Source organism: Impatiens glandulifera, chromosome 7 (genome assembly GCF_907164915.1).
Source record: "Impatiens glandulifera chromosome 7, dImpGla2.1, whole genome shotgun sequence".
Taxonomy (NCBI): Eukaryota; Viridiplantae; Streptophyta; class Magnoliopsida; order Ericales; family Balsaminaceae; genus Impatiens; species Impatiens glandulifera.
In genome coordinates this window covers 43,785,573-43,802,556 of record NC_061868.1, presented here as the reverse complement: position 1 = coordinate 43,802,556, position 16,984 = coordinate 43,785,573, and the positions used below count along the sequence as shown (strand labels likewise).

The 16,984-nt window shown below is 29.6% G+C and overlaps 4 protein-coding genes across 4 annotated transcripts; 3 read left to right on the top strand and 1 right to left on the bottom strand.

The window, feature by feature from the left end:
* Window positions 1-2,115: 2,115 nt before the first annotated feature.
* Window positions 2,116-4,554, top strand: LOC124910011 (G-type lectin S-receptor-like serine/threonine-protein kinase LECRK3). Its single transcript, XM_047450636.1, has one exon. It carries the CDS (start codon window positions 2,116-2,118, stop codon window positions 4,552-4,554), a length of 2,439 nt encoding a protein of 812 aa, XP_047306592.1.
* Window positions 4,555-6,043: 1,489 nt separating this feature from the next.
* On the top strand, window positions 6,044-7,250 carry LOC124910010 (myb family transcription factor PHL5-like). Its single transcript, XM_047450635.1, has 6 exons — window positions 6,044-6,541; window positions 6,608-6,684; window positions 6,760-6,799; window positions 6,893-6,941; window positions 7,026-7,095; window positions 7,173-7,250. Exons 1-6 carry the CDS (start codon window positions 6,049-6,051, stop codon window positions 7,248-7,250), a joined length of 807 nt encoding a protein of 268 aa, XP_047306591.1. The 5' UTR covers window positions 6,044-6,048.
* A 1,466-nt stretch (window positions 7,251-8,716) lies between these two features.
* Window positions 8,717-11,380, top strand: LOC124944713 (protein EMSY-LIKE 3-like). Its single transcript, XM_047485045.1, has 8 exons — window positions 8,717-9,159; window positions 9,468-9,679; window positions 9,756-9,865; window positions 9,947-10,427; window positions 10,507-10,575; window positions 10,654-10,887; window positions 10,960-11,028; window positions 11,120-11,380. Exons 1-8 carry the CDS (start codon window positions 9,132-9,134, stop codon window positions 11,198-11,200), a joined length of 1,284 nt encoding a protein of 427 aa, XP_047341001.1. The 5' UTR covers window positions 8,717-9,131; the 3' UTR covers window positions 11,201-11,380.
* Window positions 11,381-11,478: 98 nt separating this feature from the next.
* Window positions 11,479-13,813, bottom strand: LOC124944714 (ras-related protein RABD1). The gene is made up of 8 exons (XM_047485046.1): window positions 13,645-13,813; window positions 13,477-13,549; window positions 13,349-13,396; window positions 13,194-13,241; window positions 12,964-13,035; window positions 11,969-12,124; window positions 11,777-11,880; window positions 11,479-11,702 (listed from the first exon to the last, which is right to left on the bottom strand). Exons 1-8 carry the CDS (start codon window positions 13,656-13,658, stop codon window positions 11,609-11,611), a joined length of 609 nt encoding a protein of 202 aa, XP_047341002.1. The 5' UTR covers window positions 13,659-13,813; the 3' UTR covers window positions 11,479-11,608.
* Window positions 13,814-16,984: the final 3,171 nt, after the last annotated feature.

The following is a 16,984-nucleotide window of genomic DNA, read 5'->3' as shown; positions in this document are numbered from 1 at the left end:
AAACTAATTTGGGTGATAATTTAATTTGAAACTTCACTAATGCTTTAAATGTTTAAGATTTTTATTCAATTAAAAATTAGTTGATTTTAACTAAAAATATACATTAAAATTAATTAGTATTTGAACTTCAATAAAAAAATAATTAATTATATAAACTATTTTTTTTTAAAACTAGGATTCATTTCCTAGAACACCAAACACACACATATATTTATATATATATATATATATATATATATATATATATATATATTATTTTCTTTTTCAAAAAAATATATGTTATTTTATTTTTAACAAAATAAAATAATAATATTGTTATCAAAGTTAATTAGAAAATGAGACCATTTTATATATATATATATATATATATATATATATATATATATATATATATATATATATATATATATATATATATATATATATATATATATGATTAATCTTGACTCTCAAATATTCAAATTGATTTTTTTTATTAGTAAAAAATATTGAATATATAATCTAACCTACTTTATTCAACTTTATTAGCTGAATGATCAAGATTTGTGTAGTGTTAAATATTCTCATGGCATGTTATTATGTTACAAATTATTTCTCTCAGACGTATTTAAACTTTTAAATATACATTGTGATAATTTATCCTTTTTTAATTAGATATTTTAGTAGCTTAAAAATAATAATAATAATAATAATAATAGTGTTTATAGTTTTGATAATTTATTTTATTTAATTATAAATCCAAAATTATCCCATGTCAACCCTCACCCAGATAACAACGTAGCCGGCTCCACCTCCCCAACCTGACTTTTCCAATTTGAGAGATTTGTGATTGAAAGAGATTTACATACAAAAAATCAACTTCTAAAATTGCTTTCAAACCCATTTTCTAATGTGAAAGGTTTGTTTCTATTATATCACATATCAAACTCTATGTCAACTATAGACTACATTTTCTCTGCACAAAATTAAATTATTAGTAGGCAATATTGAAATTCATTGTTACAAATATAATATTCATGAAATTCAATTAGTTTTCAAAAAAAAATCATATTACATTCATACAAGATTAATCATACTTTTTTATTTTCATGATCTTAGTTGAGGTCGAGCGGGCCCGAATTTTGGGCTGCTCCAGTCTGAGGTAGAAAAAATGTGAATTATTTGCTGTTGTCTTAGGTCTAGTTTAAAAAATTAATAAAAAAGGATTATTATTATTATTATTATTTTTTATTTTTTAAATTTGAATGTATAACCAAATAAAAAAATTCATTTTTTATACTGAACCACTGTGCTATAAAGTTTTATGATAAAATTCTCAGTTTTTATTTTAAAATACAATAAATTTAACTTAAATATTTTATATTTTTATGAAATGGGTTCCTAGCCCGATGGTTTGTTGGACTTACCCAGGATTAACCCTGATTGAGGTGTATTTAGATTCTTTAATCTTTTTTGTGGAAGACATTATTCATATTTGTGACAACCTTAGAATTTGGAAGATGGTCATTTTACTTTGAGTTTAATTTTTATTTGGAATTGTTTATTGTAATGTTGTAGTATTTTATTTTATTTTATTTAACATTTTTTTTGTGTAATTATCTTGACATTATATAATATTCGATCAGAAAAATAGACAAATTTGATGGAAAATCTCATTGTCATTTTGGAGAATCTTTGTACGCATTAATTTTTGTTCATTTATTTACTTTATCTCTATCATTGTTATGTTTATATGAACAACCAATTAATAATATTATTACGTTGACTATTCCATAAAGATCGTCCAAACATGAACTCAGAATTTCTTCGCTTCGATTATGCTCCTACTTCAATTATCATCTTATAAAAGAAAATAAAAATAAAATGATTTTTTTAAAACTATTCTTTCTACTTTTGAAAATTGCTACTAATTTGTAAAAAAAGGTATGTAATTATTTCCTCCCTCTTAATGAATAAAGTTAATACTGCATTAAAATATAACTAAATGAAATGTCAAAGTTCAAACTTTGAACAAAAATTCAATAATAATAAGCTTAATAATAAATAATCCTTCTATTCTTCCCCATGTAATCAATCTCCTCTCTCCTTTCTCTCTACGCCAAATAACAAACAACAATGGGACATGATTATTTCCAAATAATCACCATTTTTACTCTGTTTTCTGCAACAAATTCTCACGCTTATTCAAACATTAGCTTTGGTTCGTCTCTATACGCCGGTCAAGACGATAACAACAACCCTCCATGGCTCTCTCCTTCCGGCGATTTCGCATTCGGATTTCTCCCATATCAAAATCAATTCATTCTCGCAATCTGGTTTTCCTCAATTCCAGAAAAAACCATTGTCTGGTCTGCTAACGGTAAGAATCCAGTTCAAAAAGATTCCAAACTTGAACTATCCGCCGACACCGGCCTTCTTAGCCTCACCGATCCGACCGGTCTGCTCATATGGAATAGTAGCATTAGCCGTTATTCCACAGCTAAAAATGATAGCTTGATTACACCTTATGCTGCCATGCTTGATAATGGAAACTTTATGGTTGTTAGTTCAAGTGGAGACAAGATTTGGGAAAGTTTTAGATATCCAACCGATACTATCTTACCTGGTCAAATATTGAAAACTGGAGATTTACTTTGGGCAATGAAATCTGAAACTGATTACAGACCAGGTAGATTTGAACTTCGTTTGCTTTCTAATGGAAGTCTTGTTATGAATCAAATTTATGCTTATACATCTAACCCATATGATGCTTTTTATGAAATCTCAAATGTTTCACAATTGGGTTTTAATGATTTGGGTCATGTTTATCTTCAAATGTTAAACGGGAGTTTAACTGATCTCTTAACGCCGGTCTCTGTTGACAGCGATTTGTTCTTCCGTGCGACTCTCAATTTCGATGGTACTTTTACTTTATACTCTCGTTTGAAGACAGTTAACGGAAGTTGGAATCCGTTAAAGACAATTCCTGATAATATCTGTTTGTCTTTTGCTGTTTACTATGGAAGTGGACCTTGTGGGTTTAATAGTTACTGTGAGCTAAGAAAAGATGGGAGACCGGTTTGTAGATGTGCGCCTGGATTTTCATTGTTGAATTCGAATGACAGTTATGGCGGTTGTAAAATGGATTATAAGGGTTTTGGGCAAGATTGTAATGAAGTTGGTTCTGTTAAAAATGAAGACTTTTACTATTTTAGCACCCTAACCGGAGTTGATTGGCCACTAACCGCCTATGAAAAGTTATACCCGTCAACGGAATACGATTGTGAGAATTCATGTCGGCGGGATTGTTACTGCGCCGTCGCTATTTACCAGCCGCCGGATAATTCAACGGATGGGACTTGTTGGAAGAAAAGATTACCGCTTTCAAATGGAAGATTTGATCCGACTGGAGCTATCAACAGAACTGCAATTTTCAAATTACCCAAATCCAATTCTTCAATTGACTTACCTGGATTGGATTCCGGATCGAATTCTGATAAGGATAAAAAGGGAACCTTGATTCTATCATCTTTCTTAGTTACTTCCGTTATCTTCAATTTCTTCTCAATTGCTGCAATTTTCATGGCGGCTTTCTTCCTATACCCGAAATCAAAGAATCATCTTGATTTGAAAAACCCAGATACAAATTTACGATCTTTTTCTTATGAACAGCTTGAATTAGCAACAGATGGGTTCAAGGAGGAATTGGGTAAGGGTGCGTTTGGAACGGTATACAAAGGCCTACTGGATTCATCTTCTTCTTCAGGCATCCAAATCGCAGTAAAGAAACTGGACAAGATAGTTCAAGAAGGAGAAAAGGAATTCAAAACAGAAGTAAACGTGATCGGACAAACCCACCACAAGAATCTAGTCCGATTAATCGGATACTGTCAAGAAGGAGAAAACCGGCTGCTTGTATACGAGTTCATGCATAAGGGTTCTCTTTCAAGTTTCCTATTCAAACCACCAACAACAATCAAACCTCCATGGAAAGACAGAGTGAACATTTCATTTGGAATTGCTCGTGGTTTATTGTACTTACACGATGAATGCAACACTCAGATAATCCATTGTGATATAAAGAGTCAAAACATTCTATTAGACAATTCATTAACCGCAAAGATTTCAGATTTCGGGTTAGCTAAGCTTATGATGAACAATCACAGCCGAACCCTGACTCAAATTCGAGGAACCAGAGGATATGTAGCACCGGAGTGGTTTAAGAACATTCCAATCACGGTTAAGGTTGATGTTTACAGTTTTGGGGTTGTTTTGTTTGAGATAATAAGTTGTAAGAGAAGTTTGGCAATGAAGGAAGAGGAATCGGTGATATTATCTGATTGGGCTTTTGAGTGTTTTAGCGATGGAAAATTGGAAGAGTTAGTTGATGGGGATGTGGGTGCGGTGGAAGATGCGGCTAGGCTCGAGAGAATGGTTATGGTTGGGTTGTGGTGCGTACAAGATGAACCGGGGTTAAGACCTTCTATGAGGGAAGTGAGTTTAATGCTCGAAGGGATCATCGATGTGCCTGTTCCTCCATGTCCATATTCGTCGTCGGTTAATTCTTTTTCGTGAATTCGAAAAATTTGTACTCTTTAGTTATTTTTTGTTTGATAATGGTTGTAAATTATGAATTCTTGTGTCAATTTGAAGATGAATATGTTAGATGTTTAGATTGAGGGGAGATGTAAGAAAATTATAATATATTTTGTATGTATTATAAGTTGTAGGGTCAATTTGTAAACTAAAGAAAATAATAAGAGCATGTTTTTATTAAACATGTATACATGCAAAATTTATGTCTGCTTTTCAAAATCTTTTTCCATTGATTGGTTTACTTAAAAGTATACGGGTGGGAATGCATTATCGTTCATGCACCGGTTTTATTTATGGAATTTTTTTAATACTTTTAAAAGAATTTTTGTGTGCTGTTATATCATATATTTTTTTTAAAACATTAAAAATTATATAAATGGATTTATTTATATATATATTATAATATATTAAAATTTTATATTATTATAAAAAAAATAAACTTAAAATTCTTTTAAAATCTAATGAATAAATAAATATATTGGTGTTTTTATATATTTAATTGTGTTTATAGTATTCGGAGTAAAATTAGAATGAGATCGGAGCGGGACCGTAGACACAAATATCATTCCGTCACATTCCCGGTCAACTACCGGTCAAACCGGGAGAAATCGAGACACAAATATTATTTACATCCCATCTTTGTTCAACTGCCGATCAAATCGAGAAAAAACCGCCTAAACGAGACAATTCAGATCGATTACCGCAAAACGATATTAAATTTTATCCTTACTTAAAAAGGGAAGTGGAGGCAATAAAAGAAAAACCACTAAGTTTGTGGAAAAAAGCAAATCCTACTTAGCAAAATATGTCCCAAAATGTCCCATTTATATATTTATTTATTTATTTTCAATTATGTTGTATAAAGAATATATATTGAGTTATTCATAATTATGTTAAATATAAATTAAAATTAATTTAAACTTGGAAAACAATCGTCTCTAATTTCATATTTTGGCACATTAGCTTCACAAAATTCAATAAAATAAAAAACTAATTTATTGAATTGAACTGATTAGTGGCCAAGTGATGACAAAAAAAAAAAGGTTAACAATAATAATAATTACATAGGTCAGCTTTAAGGAAGCCTTGAGGGGTTATTTGATCTCTATAGAAACAATTAGACAAATAAAACAACATTAAGACATATTTTATCATCATTTGTAAACAACAACGTACGTGCAAACAGATTAACAATGATTATATATTAATCCTCCCCAACACAACATGAATAAGGATGACTTTTGACGACAGATTCAATCATAAAAAAAAGTTGTCCCAATTTAGAGTCATGATTCAGATTCCTCATGTATCTTCCCATTATAACTGTCAAAGGGGGAGAAATTTAAAAAAGACTGTATATTTTATATGTTGTGTTGTTAACAGCTTCTTCATAATGATCCATTCTCCTCCAAGTCAACTACTTTTTTCAAACATATAATAAACCCATTTCAAGAACTCTTGAATCAATGAACTATGGATCAATTACTAGATTCTGCTTTCAATATGTTTGAATTGCCGAATTCAATTAGTTGGTCTCCAACTTTATTGTCATCTGAAGGATCAAAAGGAGATGAATTTAGAGGCTTTTCTCAACCAAATATTACAGTTGCTATATCTAGTCCTTTCTCATTTCATAATCATACGCTTACAGCTGCTGGTGCTGATAATGATGATCATCCAATTCAGAAGGCCATTGATTTCAAGCAACAAGAATTTTACTACAATGTTAATAGCTCTGGCCTTTCTTCTTCTTCTAATTCTTCTTGTTCTTCTCAGTCCTTGAAAAACAAGGATGGTCTTAATAAGATGATCACAGATTCAAGTCTCAAACTCAAGAAGAAGAAGAAGAAGATTAAGTATGTTGATGGATTAGATAAGGCAGATAGATCGAGGAAAAGAATAAGATGGACAAAGGAACTTCATAGACAGTTTGTTCAATGTGTAAATGTTCTTGGTGGTGCAGAAAGTAAGTTATAGATAGATCAGTTTGATTAATTGATTGTTGTTGGTTAATTAAATTGATTGATTGCAGATGCTACCCCTAAAGCAATTCTTCTTATGATGGGTTCTGATGGATTGACTATTTTACATGTTAAGAGTCATTTGCAGGTTTTTATTTCAAAACTCATACCTATTTCATTCTTTTTTTCATTACATTAATTGAGAATTTGATGTTTTCCCTAGAAATATAGAACCACGAGATCAATGCAAGATCCTGCACAAGGTAAACTTTTCTTATGATGTGTTTAGTGACAAAAGTAGTCTTATTTAAGAGATCAAGAATCTAAGATTCAATTCCTATTATTATGGAATGCAGGAAAATCTGACAAGACCCATAAGTTATCTCAAAAGATTAACCCAAAGATGTAAGCTTTTTTATATTTTTTTGAAAAAAGTATTTATTGAAATGATGAGATTTCTGATTGGGCTGGTGAATGTTAATGTTGTAGAAGTAACCAAATTAACCAGGCTTTGAAGATGCACATGGATGTTCAAAAGAAGCTACAAGATCAATTGAAGGTTGAAAATAAATTAATTGATACACATAATTGATTGATTGAGCAAGAATTGCAACATTTTTTGGTTTTATTTTGTAGATTCAAAAAAAGCTAGAGTTGCAGATTGAGGAACAAGGAAAACAGCTAAAACAGATGTTAATGCAGCAATATATATAAATCAAATTTTATTCATTATATATGATCATGATTCCATGGATTCTTATTTTATTTCTCATTATAAACAATTTGTAAGCATATATAACAATTTAATTGGGTTTCACTGATGTTATTAATCTTCCTTTTCTTGGATATTTTTAAGACTTTTATAGTGATAAATTAAGTTATTTTAATTTTGAATGGAAATGGAGGACATGGTGTTGTGTCATGTTAATGATTCGTAATTCAAAAATAAAATAAAAAATATGAATAATAATAATGATTTAATTGAAAGACTTTTTTTAACTTAAAAAAATCTAAATAATTCTAAATTTAGAAGTTAATTTGACATTATTTTTTACCAAAACAAACTCTCCTATGACAATTTATTTCTTTTAATCACCCTATTTCTCAAATAAGATATCAAAATACTTCGTTTACTTTAACTTTATAAAATTAAAATTTAAATGTAAAAATTATTATAGATAATTCAACAAATTATAAACTCCTATATATAACTTATTTTTCATTTTATCAATTTTTATTTTATAAAAAACTTAATAAAAATCTCAAATGTGTTTGATTAGTGTAATTAGAATTAAAATTAACATTAAAATTATAATTCTAATTCTATGAGATTTGACTTTTACAATTTAATTATAAGTTTAAAAAAAACTATAAAATTATAATTTAATTCCAATTTATATGTTTGAAAAAAATATATAATAAAAATAATTTTAATATATTATCTATTTTGTTAAAATATTAATTTGATTAGACCAATTAAGATAATTAAAAAAAATTATGTGTTGGATTTCTTAAATTAAAAGAAATATATATATATATATATATATATATATATATATATATATATATATAATGATAATATATATATAATAATAATATTTCAATTAATTTACTAAACAAAAAAAATATCATTTTAATATTTTAACTTCCTAAAATAAAAATAAAAAATTATTATGTTTTAAATAATAAAATAATAAATTATTTATTTGAAAAAATATTTTAAAAAATAATTAAATTTAAAATTACAATTCTTACCTATAAAATTGGAAATTATAAAATTATATTTATATTATTTTTCTTAATTCTAAGAATCAAGAGTACAGTTCCTAATGTCAATTTCAATATTCACACACAAAGCACACTAAAATCTAGGTTTGTGTTGTGATCACATTAGTTATTGAAATTACTTTAACTATGTTATGTAAATGTTTTTGTTTTTATTTTTATTTTTACTTTTAAGTTTTTATTTGTATAAATTATGAGAAGAAAAAAAACATTATTCAAATATAAATACTTTAAATAATAATAAAAAATATTTATAGCAACAATATCCGGGTCATCTCCGGTTTGAGAAAAAACAAATATTTTGTTCGATTCGGTGATCGGTCGGAATGAAATTATGATCCGACCGTGTCTAGGCTAAACCCTAATATCGAAAGAGCGTGATTATTTAAAATCGCACGTGTCCATCACCGACGGATGCCGGCGGAACTCAAACTAATCTATCAACTCATAATCTAATTGATTTTATATTATTGTTTCAAGTCCGCGAGTTCTTTCGACTGGAAAACTGGAAATCAAGCTAACATTTTTCTGGCCGTCCTTCAAGATTGTTCATCAATCGCAACGAATTCGTCTCCGGTATGCTTCATAGTCTCTAGATTCGTTGATTCTCAAAGGAAAATCGACTATTGTATTCGTTCAATCTGTTCAACTGCGAGGTTTCAAGTCCGGTTGCGGCTCAGAACGAATCTGATCTAGTATTCTCTTCTCTCCGGTAACGTTGAAGATTTGTTTACCGAAAGAAAACAAATATAGGTTATCGTTGTTTCACTTGGAATCTGAAGTCTTTTTAGGGTTTCTTTATAACTGGCTATGGATTTCGTGCCCTACGACAGCAGTGGTGAGTTAACTCAAGAATAAATCTATCTCTTTTGATTTATGGAAAAAATAAAGGGGTTGGTCTACTTACTGCTTTATAAGTTTCTTGTGGTCCTGTAAATTGTTCGCATTACCAGAGGTTTAGGGTTTCAAAAATCATTCAACTTTTAAATTTATTCATGGAGTGGTTGTTTTATGTCTCTAGTGCTGTACTGAATGAACTTATTGCCTCAAGAAATCTGTTGATGAATTCCACAATCTTTACAATACTTGTTCTTGATCCTGAAAGATTTTTACATATTTTGTACTGATTTTCATGTTTAATGGCAGGGACTGATGATGATATTTCTCTTCCTCATCAGAATAGAATGCAAAGAGGGGGTCGTGTTGCAGGGAATGGAAGACCTGCTGTCCCTGGTTCTGTTTCATATGGTATAGTCTATAATGATACAGAAATGGAGAACCAAATTCATCTTCTTGAACAAGAAGCATACAGTTCGGTTCTAAGAGCTTTTAAAGCTCAAGCTGATGCCATTACTTGGGTACCTTTATATTTGTTTGTATGATCTGACTATATTTAGATTTTTTCGTTGTAATTAATGTATTTTTTTTCTCCAGGAGAAGGCAAGTTTAATGACTGAACTAAGGAAAGAGCTGAGATTGTCTAATGAAGAACATAGAGAGCTTCTTAGCCAAGTTAATTCTGATGAACTCATACGGAGGATAAGGTATGATAATAATAACGAATTGAACTAATTAATTAGTTCCATAGTTTCTTACTATCTTTGATTGACGATATTTTGAATTAGTGAGTGGAGACAGTCTGGCGGGAATCTTCCTATTGTGGCGGGTACTGGGCAAATTGTCCGTGATCCTGTTCCTAGTCCTTCTGTCTCAGCATCACGAAAGAAACAAAAGATAGCATCTGCAGTTCCTTCTCAATCATATGGCGGACCATCTACTTCTACCATTCCTCAATCAATAGGAGCTTCTGGCCAACCATCATCTTCTTCAGCTGCGAAACGAGGAACTATGCTGGGATCTAAGAGCAAGAGGCCGAAATCTTCGGGTCAGATGTTGCCTGGAAGGGCACAGCATGCTTCTTCTTCGGGTGTACCTGGAAGAGCTCCTCAACTTAATAATAATAATAATAATAATCGAGTTACTACAGGGGCTTCTGCAAGTGAAGCAACCACTTTTGATCCTTTGATTGGAAGAAAAGTGAGAACCAGGTGGCCTGATGACAATAACTTTTATGAAGCTGTTATTACAAATTACAATGCTGATGAGGTTACATTTCATTTCCTTTTTTCCCCTTTTACTGTGTGTGTATTTTGGTGATGCTCACAATATGATGGACTAATCTTAGGGCCGACATGCTCTAGTTTATGACATTGGGACTGAAAACGAGACGTGGGAATTGGTCAACCTTTCCGAGGTTAGATATCTCTTGAATCTTTTGTCTAGATATTTTTTTTCTTGAAATTCACTTTCTTTATATTTTGGGTTTTACCAGATTTCTCCTGAAGATATTATGTGGAATGGCGATGACCCAGGAGTATCTCGCCAAGGGGACTTTCGACATAGAACAGATAGACCTGTTGTTGGGCGTGAAAGTGCTCTGCCCTCAGGTAGAGGAGTGCCAAAGAGTCGACCGAGGAAAGATTTGCCACCATCTCAGCAGAACGGTGCAGTCAAGAAAGGAACAGATGAGATTAAAATACTTAATACCGATAGTTTAATTAAGGAGGTAATGGGTGCAAGTTTTCCTATTTCTGTTAATAATAATAATAGTAACGATGTTGATTGGATCCTATAATAGGTCGAAAGGGTCTTTAGCATTAGTCATCCAGATCCAATAGAGGTTGAGAAAGCCAAGAAAGCCTTAAAAGTGAGTTGAAAGTAAAGTAGTCTTCATCTTCTTCCATCTATTGCTGCTACTGTACTAATGTCAAAGAATCTATATGACCATAACATTGCAGGAGCAGGAACAAGCTCTTACTGCTGCCATTGCTAAGCTTGCAGATATATCTGAAGGTGAAAATGGAATGAAATTACTTTGAAGTTGGTAGGAACTTGTCGTTTATATGTATGGTTTCTTTCTTGGGCAATCCATAGACGACCAAGACAGTTAGAAACATTGAATCTCAGTCTCTTTTTGTTGTATGCAATTTCTTGTATAATGTGACTTTGTAATTTTATAACAATTAGTCAAGCCATAGCCAGGATTTCTCCCCTCTCCAGTTAGCTGAAATCTGTAAAATAATTTCTAGAAGATCTTGTAAAAAGAGATTTCCTGTTTTGTGGTCCTTTTTCTTGGGTTTAAGTAAAAAAAATAAAATTCAGTAAATAACAGTTATGCCATGGAATTTTTGGAGAACAGGGTAAAGTGTTTAAGATCGGCTAATTTCAGTCTTGTTCATAATATATAACATGACATAATGGGAAATTTAAACACAGTAAATACAACATTAGCCACAACAATTGTTCTTCTGCTCAATTGGCTGCCCTTTGATTTGAACATTGCCAGCATCATTCTTGTTTGCAGATGCAAGGTTACCCATTCTGCAAAATTTGAAATCGATGCAAAGATAAGATTCTACAAACAATATACAATAAAACAGTGAAAAAGTTTTTACTTTTTCTTAATTTCTCCAGCCATAGTCAGAAAAGCTTGTTCCACATTTATGGAGTCCTTTGCACTAGTCTCTAGGAAGGGAATTCCAAGCTCATCTGCAAAATCCTGTAATTCATATGCATCCAATCCATTCATCAAATATGGAAACCTCAATTGAACAATTATTGACACTGACAATTACTAAAGTTCAGACCTTTGCAGTTTGAGTGTCAACAACCTTGTTCTCAACTAAATCACATTTGTTTCCAACTAGAAGTTTGCACACACTGTCGTTTGCATATCGATCGATCTCGTTCAGCCATTGCTTCACATTGTTGAAGCTCTCCGTCTCAGTTACATCATAGACAATCTGTCAAAAAAACCCTTCTTAAAGAATCACTCACTTTTCATAAATTTTAAATAAGGAGAACTAATAAATGAGTTGGCTTTTAAAGTGGAAAATACTTTAATTACTTGATCAGAGGCTTACCACATATAATAATTTGCCTTTCTTTAATAAATTAATAAGTCATACAGCACTTGCAAAGTAAATGAAAGCAAAAGAAAGTGAAAAGAAAAAGTCTTATCATGTCTGATTATACACCAATAACCAAAAGAAGGCTTACAAAGAAAAGAAAACACCATCTAGAGATAAGTTTGAATGATAAAATATCAATAAACTTCTTTGGAAACATTTTTTCTGTGTTTTAGATGAGATATATTCATAAACTTGTTAGCTATTTTCTGTCCAAATTTAGACTCTACCCAAATTCACCTCCAGAAAGTGTTCAAATGTGTTTATCTGCACGTTGTTCGAGTCAAACCCATACTTACCTAGAGAAGGTCGTGCCCTAGGGGATATGAAGGCTCAAAAAAGCTGTTTGGATTTTGGAAGAGGTCTAGAAGCTATCCAAAGTTCATGGCAATTGAACGGTTGGATCATCAATAAGAGGAGTTGGTAGATGACTTGTTTTCGGTTGTATCCCAGTTTGACAATTTTTTTTACCAAACATGTGGATTTGTATCTAGGTTTCTAGTCCAGATTCAAATACATATGTAGATACAATGTGTTCCAAATGAGATCCAGATTCAAAAACATATGCATATACAAAAGTTAATGCAACCAGACACCATGATTAAGAACAAGAAGATAAAAACATTGAATAGAGAAATCTTCTTGATTAATATATAGTATGAAGAAATCCATACAATGATTCCATGTGCTCCTCGGTAGTAACTGCTAGTTATAGTCCGAAATCGCTCTTGTCCAGCAGTGTCCCACTGTAAAACCAAACAAAATGAAGTAATCTCATACAAGCAACTCAATTTACAGATAAACAAGCATAAAATTAACAGTTTCAATAATCTATACTGTAAATCCCTAAATTATATCAACAATTGACTGATTCCCATTGAAAATAAGAAGATAATTTACTTACAATTTGCAACTTGACTGTCTTCCCATCAAGATCAACTGTTCTTATCTTCTGTAAAAGATAAGCATGGGGATATCAGGATATGGGTATGATCCAATTAACCAACAGACAATAAATCGATGGGAAAATACAGTAAATTGATATGAAAAAATACTCACAAAGTCAACACCAATGGTGCTTATGTAACTATCAACATAAGAATCATCCTGCAAGTCTCCATAATGGAGCAAAGTTAAGTGAATAGAGACAATATGCAGGGGATAAGGGCATTGATGATTGAACTTACAGCAAATCTGAGAAGCAGACATGATTTTCCGACAGAAGAGTCTCCGATTAACAACAGCTTGAACAAATAGTCACTAGAAGAAGATAGATAAGAAAATGATTCAACATTCATATACACCCGCAAAAGAAAAAGAGGATATGTAGTAGTAGTAGAAGAGAGAATCTTAACTATCCGTTGCTCATGATTTTTGAGACAATAATAGATTTTGTTTCCGGAAGCTTGTTTCTTTCACTAGTTTTCTATATTTCTCTATCTGGGTTCGTGTTTTAGCTTTGGGAAGAAGACGACGGGGAGATTTGCTTGTGAATAAAAAATTGTAGAGAGAGAGAAAAAAAGAAAATGCTTCCCCACCTGCTTTCAATTCCTTCTTCTTCTTTTCTTTGTCTTCGGTCTAATCATGTTTTGGACATTGGGTTATTTGTAAATTTTATTATTATTTTTAAAGTTCGTGTTTAATAAAAAAATATTTTATTTATTTATATTTTTACAAGGTTACATGTATATTGAAAATGGAGAAAAAAAATCGTTTAAACATAATAACAAAACATGACATAAAAAAAAACAGTAATCAATAAGTTATTTTGCTCGCAACTCATCAAGGAGAAGAGTTCTCCGACATACTCTATTAGTTTTAATGAATTAATCTCAAAAAGTGTCAAAATAACATTATGAATGATAGATATTGGGTGACTACGATCATTAATCGACGATTTTTCTCCAACGAGATAGTCCGCTAAAAAATAATCGGGTTGGTAACCTAAATATGTAGGCATATCATATTAGCCGCATCAAAAGTCGGCCCCAAGTTTTGGGTTGCCCTAGCCCCGTTTGAAAAAAAGTGAATTTGTTTTTGTTACCCTAGATCTAGTTTAAAAATATTAAAAATAAATAATTGTTTTTAAGTGAGGTTTGAACCTATAACCAAATAAAAGTTTCGCATCAAGAGTCGACTTCGAGTTTTGGGCTGCCCTAGCCTCCGGTTGAAAAAAAATTAATTTGTTTTTTTTTGCCCTATATCTAGTTTAAAAATAATAATTGTTTTAAGCGAGATTTAAACCTATAACCAAATAAAATATAATTGTATATTGAACAATTATACTACAACATCTTTTATTTAAATATACAATATATTTAACTAACTATCTTAGTTTTTAAATAAATGAACTGCCCTAACTCAATGCCTTTATAGGCTTACCCTATAGTCGGCAATGAACGGATCAATCCAAATTTCTGAGTAACTATCAAAAGACTCAAATCTCACCCAATTAATTTTAATAATACTCAACAAAATACTCCAAATACTAGTCATTCATCGACAATGTAAAAATAAGTGAGTTGTCAATTCAACATCTTCGTGACACAATTTTTTTTTAATGTATTTATCATTCCTAAGAATTTTATCGTAAATAAATATAATAAAGTTCCATTTCAAAACGAAATTTTAGAGAAATTTTTTAGTACTCAAATTTTTTCAACAAAATTATATAAATTATTTTAAAAAATTAGTTATGCCTTGTTCGAATTGAGGTTTTTTAAAAACCTAGAGGGAGAAAGAAATAATGATTGGTGATGATTTTGAGAAAGTGATAATTATTTTGAGTAAAAAGACTTAAATGATATTGATATATGAATAAAATAAAAAATAATAATTTAAAATAGAGGATATCTTAGTATTTTGGTTAATGAAATGAGTGATATAATTGTTAAGAATTAATTGATTAAAAAATTAATTTTACTTATATTTTAAAAAAAACCTAAAATAATGTGTCACGTTGAGTAATAAAAAGTGAGGGACAAAAATACTCCTTGATTGGTCCATTCTCACTTCAAACTCAGTGATTCTTTACAATAATAATAACAAAATAAGAAGTGAATTTATTTAAAGTTATATATGATAAACTAAAATATTTATAAATATACATATTTGGTTTCCTAATATAGATTTGAATCCAACTCACTTCGTATCTATAAATTGTTATTATATGGGTCGAGCAGAAGACTTTTAAAATCTGAAGTTGAAGTTGCATTCTTAATTTATTTATTTTGTAGTCTAATTAAACAAACTCTTAAATTAAGTAAATTTACAATATTAAACTTTTATAATTTTATTAGTTTATAAATAATTTTAATTTTACTAATAAATACATAAATTTATATTTATAAATAAATAGATTTATTTTTTTTTATTAATGTAACTAATTTTATAAATATAATTTTTTTTTATACTATTATTAACTTAATATTATTTAATTATATATATATTTTAAATAATGAATATATATAAAATACTTAATTATATGTAAATAATTTTTAACTTTTCTGATTTCAAGTAATCTTTGTATTGTAATTTATTTTAAGGAAAATCCAAAATTTGGTGGTCTGTGTAATACTTTAGAATTTAAATGTAATTATTGTTTGGGTTAAATAGTTGTATAGATCAGAGCCCATTATTTGCTAAAATGAAAAGTCCAAAACCAAGAAGGTAATTGTTTAAGTCCTAAAGTGGGCCAGTAAGAGCCTTGTGGGCTGAATCTATTGGTATATAAACTGGATCAAACTTGCACATTCAGCAAAAAATAAAAGATCAAAATTGACACTTGAACTTATTATGTAAGTGACAAATTACTTTCTAAACTTTGTGCAAGGTCAAATTTACCTGAATGTGGAAATTGGACCACTTGTAGGGTTGTTTATTAACTTCATTTGGATTATTGAGATTCCTAAATAATTCTAAACACCAAATAACCGTTTAAATTCTCACATTAAAAATATCTGGAATTAATTTATTAATTTATTAATATCAAATTACAAAATAATCTCAATAATTAATAATCTCAAGTAACCTTAGTTAAAATCCTTAATACTTATTAGCAATGAAAATAATTTATTTATTTTTGTATAAAGTAGTTCATTATTATAAAATTACTAATAAAAGAATAAATCATGTTTGTTTTAATATTGTAATAATTAAGACATGAATTGTATAATCATAATACATTTGTATCTTAATTCTCATCTCTAACCTACTAACAAAATTAGGAATTAATTTCAAGATATTATTTTATTTTTATTTTTTGTAAAATAATAATAATAATAATAATAATAGTAATATGACAAGAAATTCGAAACAAGTTGTATTTAGCATAATATGCATTTGTCTTGGAAGACCAATTATATTGTTGGCACACTTTTGTAAGTTCCTTAAATATGAATAGGAACATGCCTATAAATGTTAAGGTTCTGTCCAATTTTACAATTAATTGAACTTACAAATATCCCCTTTAAAAATTGATATAAATTACAACTAATTGGTTTGGTTAAATATTTGTGTAATCAATTATTAATCAGATAGTTAATTATATTTTATTTTTAAAATTAAAAATCATTGAAACAATAAAAATATGTTATTATAATTAAATAAAAATTATCTAAATAAAGTTGTATAAGACCGAATTATCAATAACTCATTTATTATAATACTACAACATATTTTTTTTTTTAAATAAAA

What these genes read in the sequence shown, in the direction of transcription:
- LOC124910011 (XM_047450636.1), top strand. Translation starts at nt 2,116, where the DNA reads ATGGGACATGATTATTTCCAAATAATCACCATTTTTACTCTGTTTTCT.
- LOC124910010 (XM_047450635.1), top strand. Translation starts at nt 6,049, where the DNA reads ATGGATCAATTACTAGATTCTGCTTTCAATATGTTTGAATTGCCGAAT. An exon ending in AATGCAAGATCCTGCACAAG is followed by an intron (nt 6,800 to 6,892) that starts GTAAACTTTTCT and finishes TATGGAATGCAG; the next exon opens with GAAAATCTGACAAGACCCAT. An exon ending in CAAAAGATTAACCCAAAGAT is followed by an intron (nt 6,942 to 7,025) that starts GTAAGCTTTTTT and finishes TTAATGTTGTAG; the next exon opens with AAGTAACCAAATTAACCAGG.
- LOC124944714 (XM_047485046.1), bottom strand. An exon ending in GCACCATTGGTGTTGACTTT is followed by an intron (nt 13,242 to 13,348) that starts GTGAGTATTTTT and finishes TATCTTTTACAG; the next exon opens with AAGATAAGAACAGTTGATCT. An exon ending in GCTGGAGAAATTAAGAAAAA is followed by an intron (nt 11,703 to 11,776) that starts GTAAAAACTTTT and finishes CAAATTTTGCAG; the next exon opens with AATGGGTAACCTTGCATCTG.
- LOC124944713 (XM_047485045.1), top strand. Translation starts at nt 9,132, where the DNA reads ATGGATTTCGTGCCCTACGACAGCAGTG. An exon ending in GAACTCATACGGAGGATAAG is followed by an intron (nt 9,866 to 9,946) that starts GTATGATAATAA and finishes ATTTTGAATTAG; the next exon opens with TGAGTGGAGACAGTCTGGCG. An exon ending in AATTGGTCAACCTTTCCGAG is followed by an intron (nt 10,576 to 10,653) that starts GTTAGATATCTC and finishes GGGTTTTACCAG; the next exon opens with ATTTCTCCTGAAGATATTAT.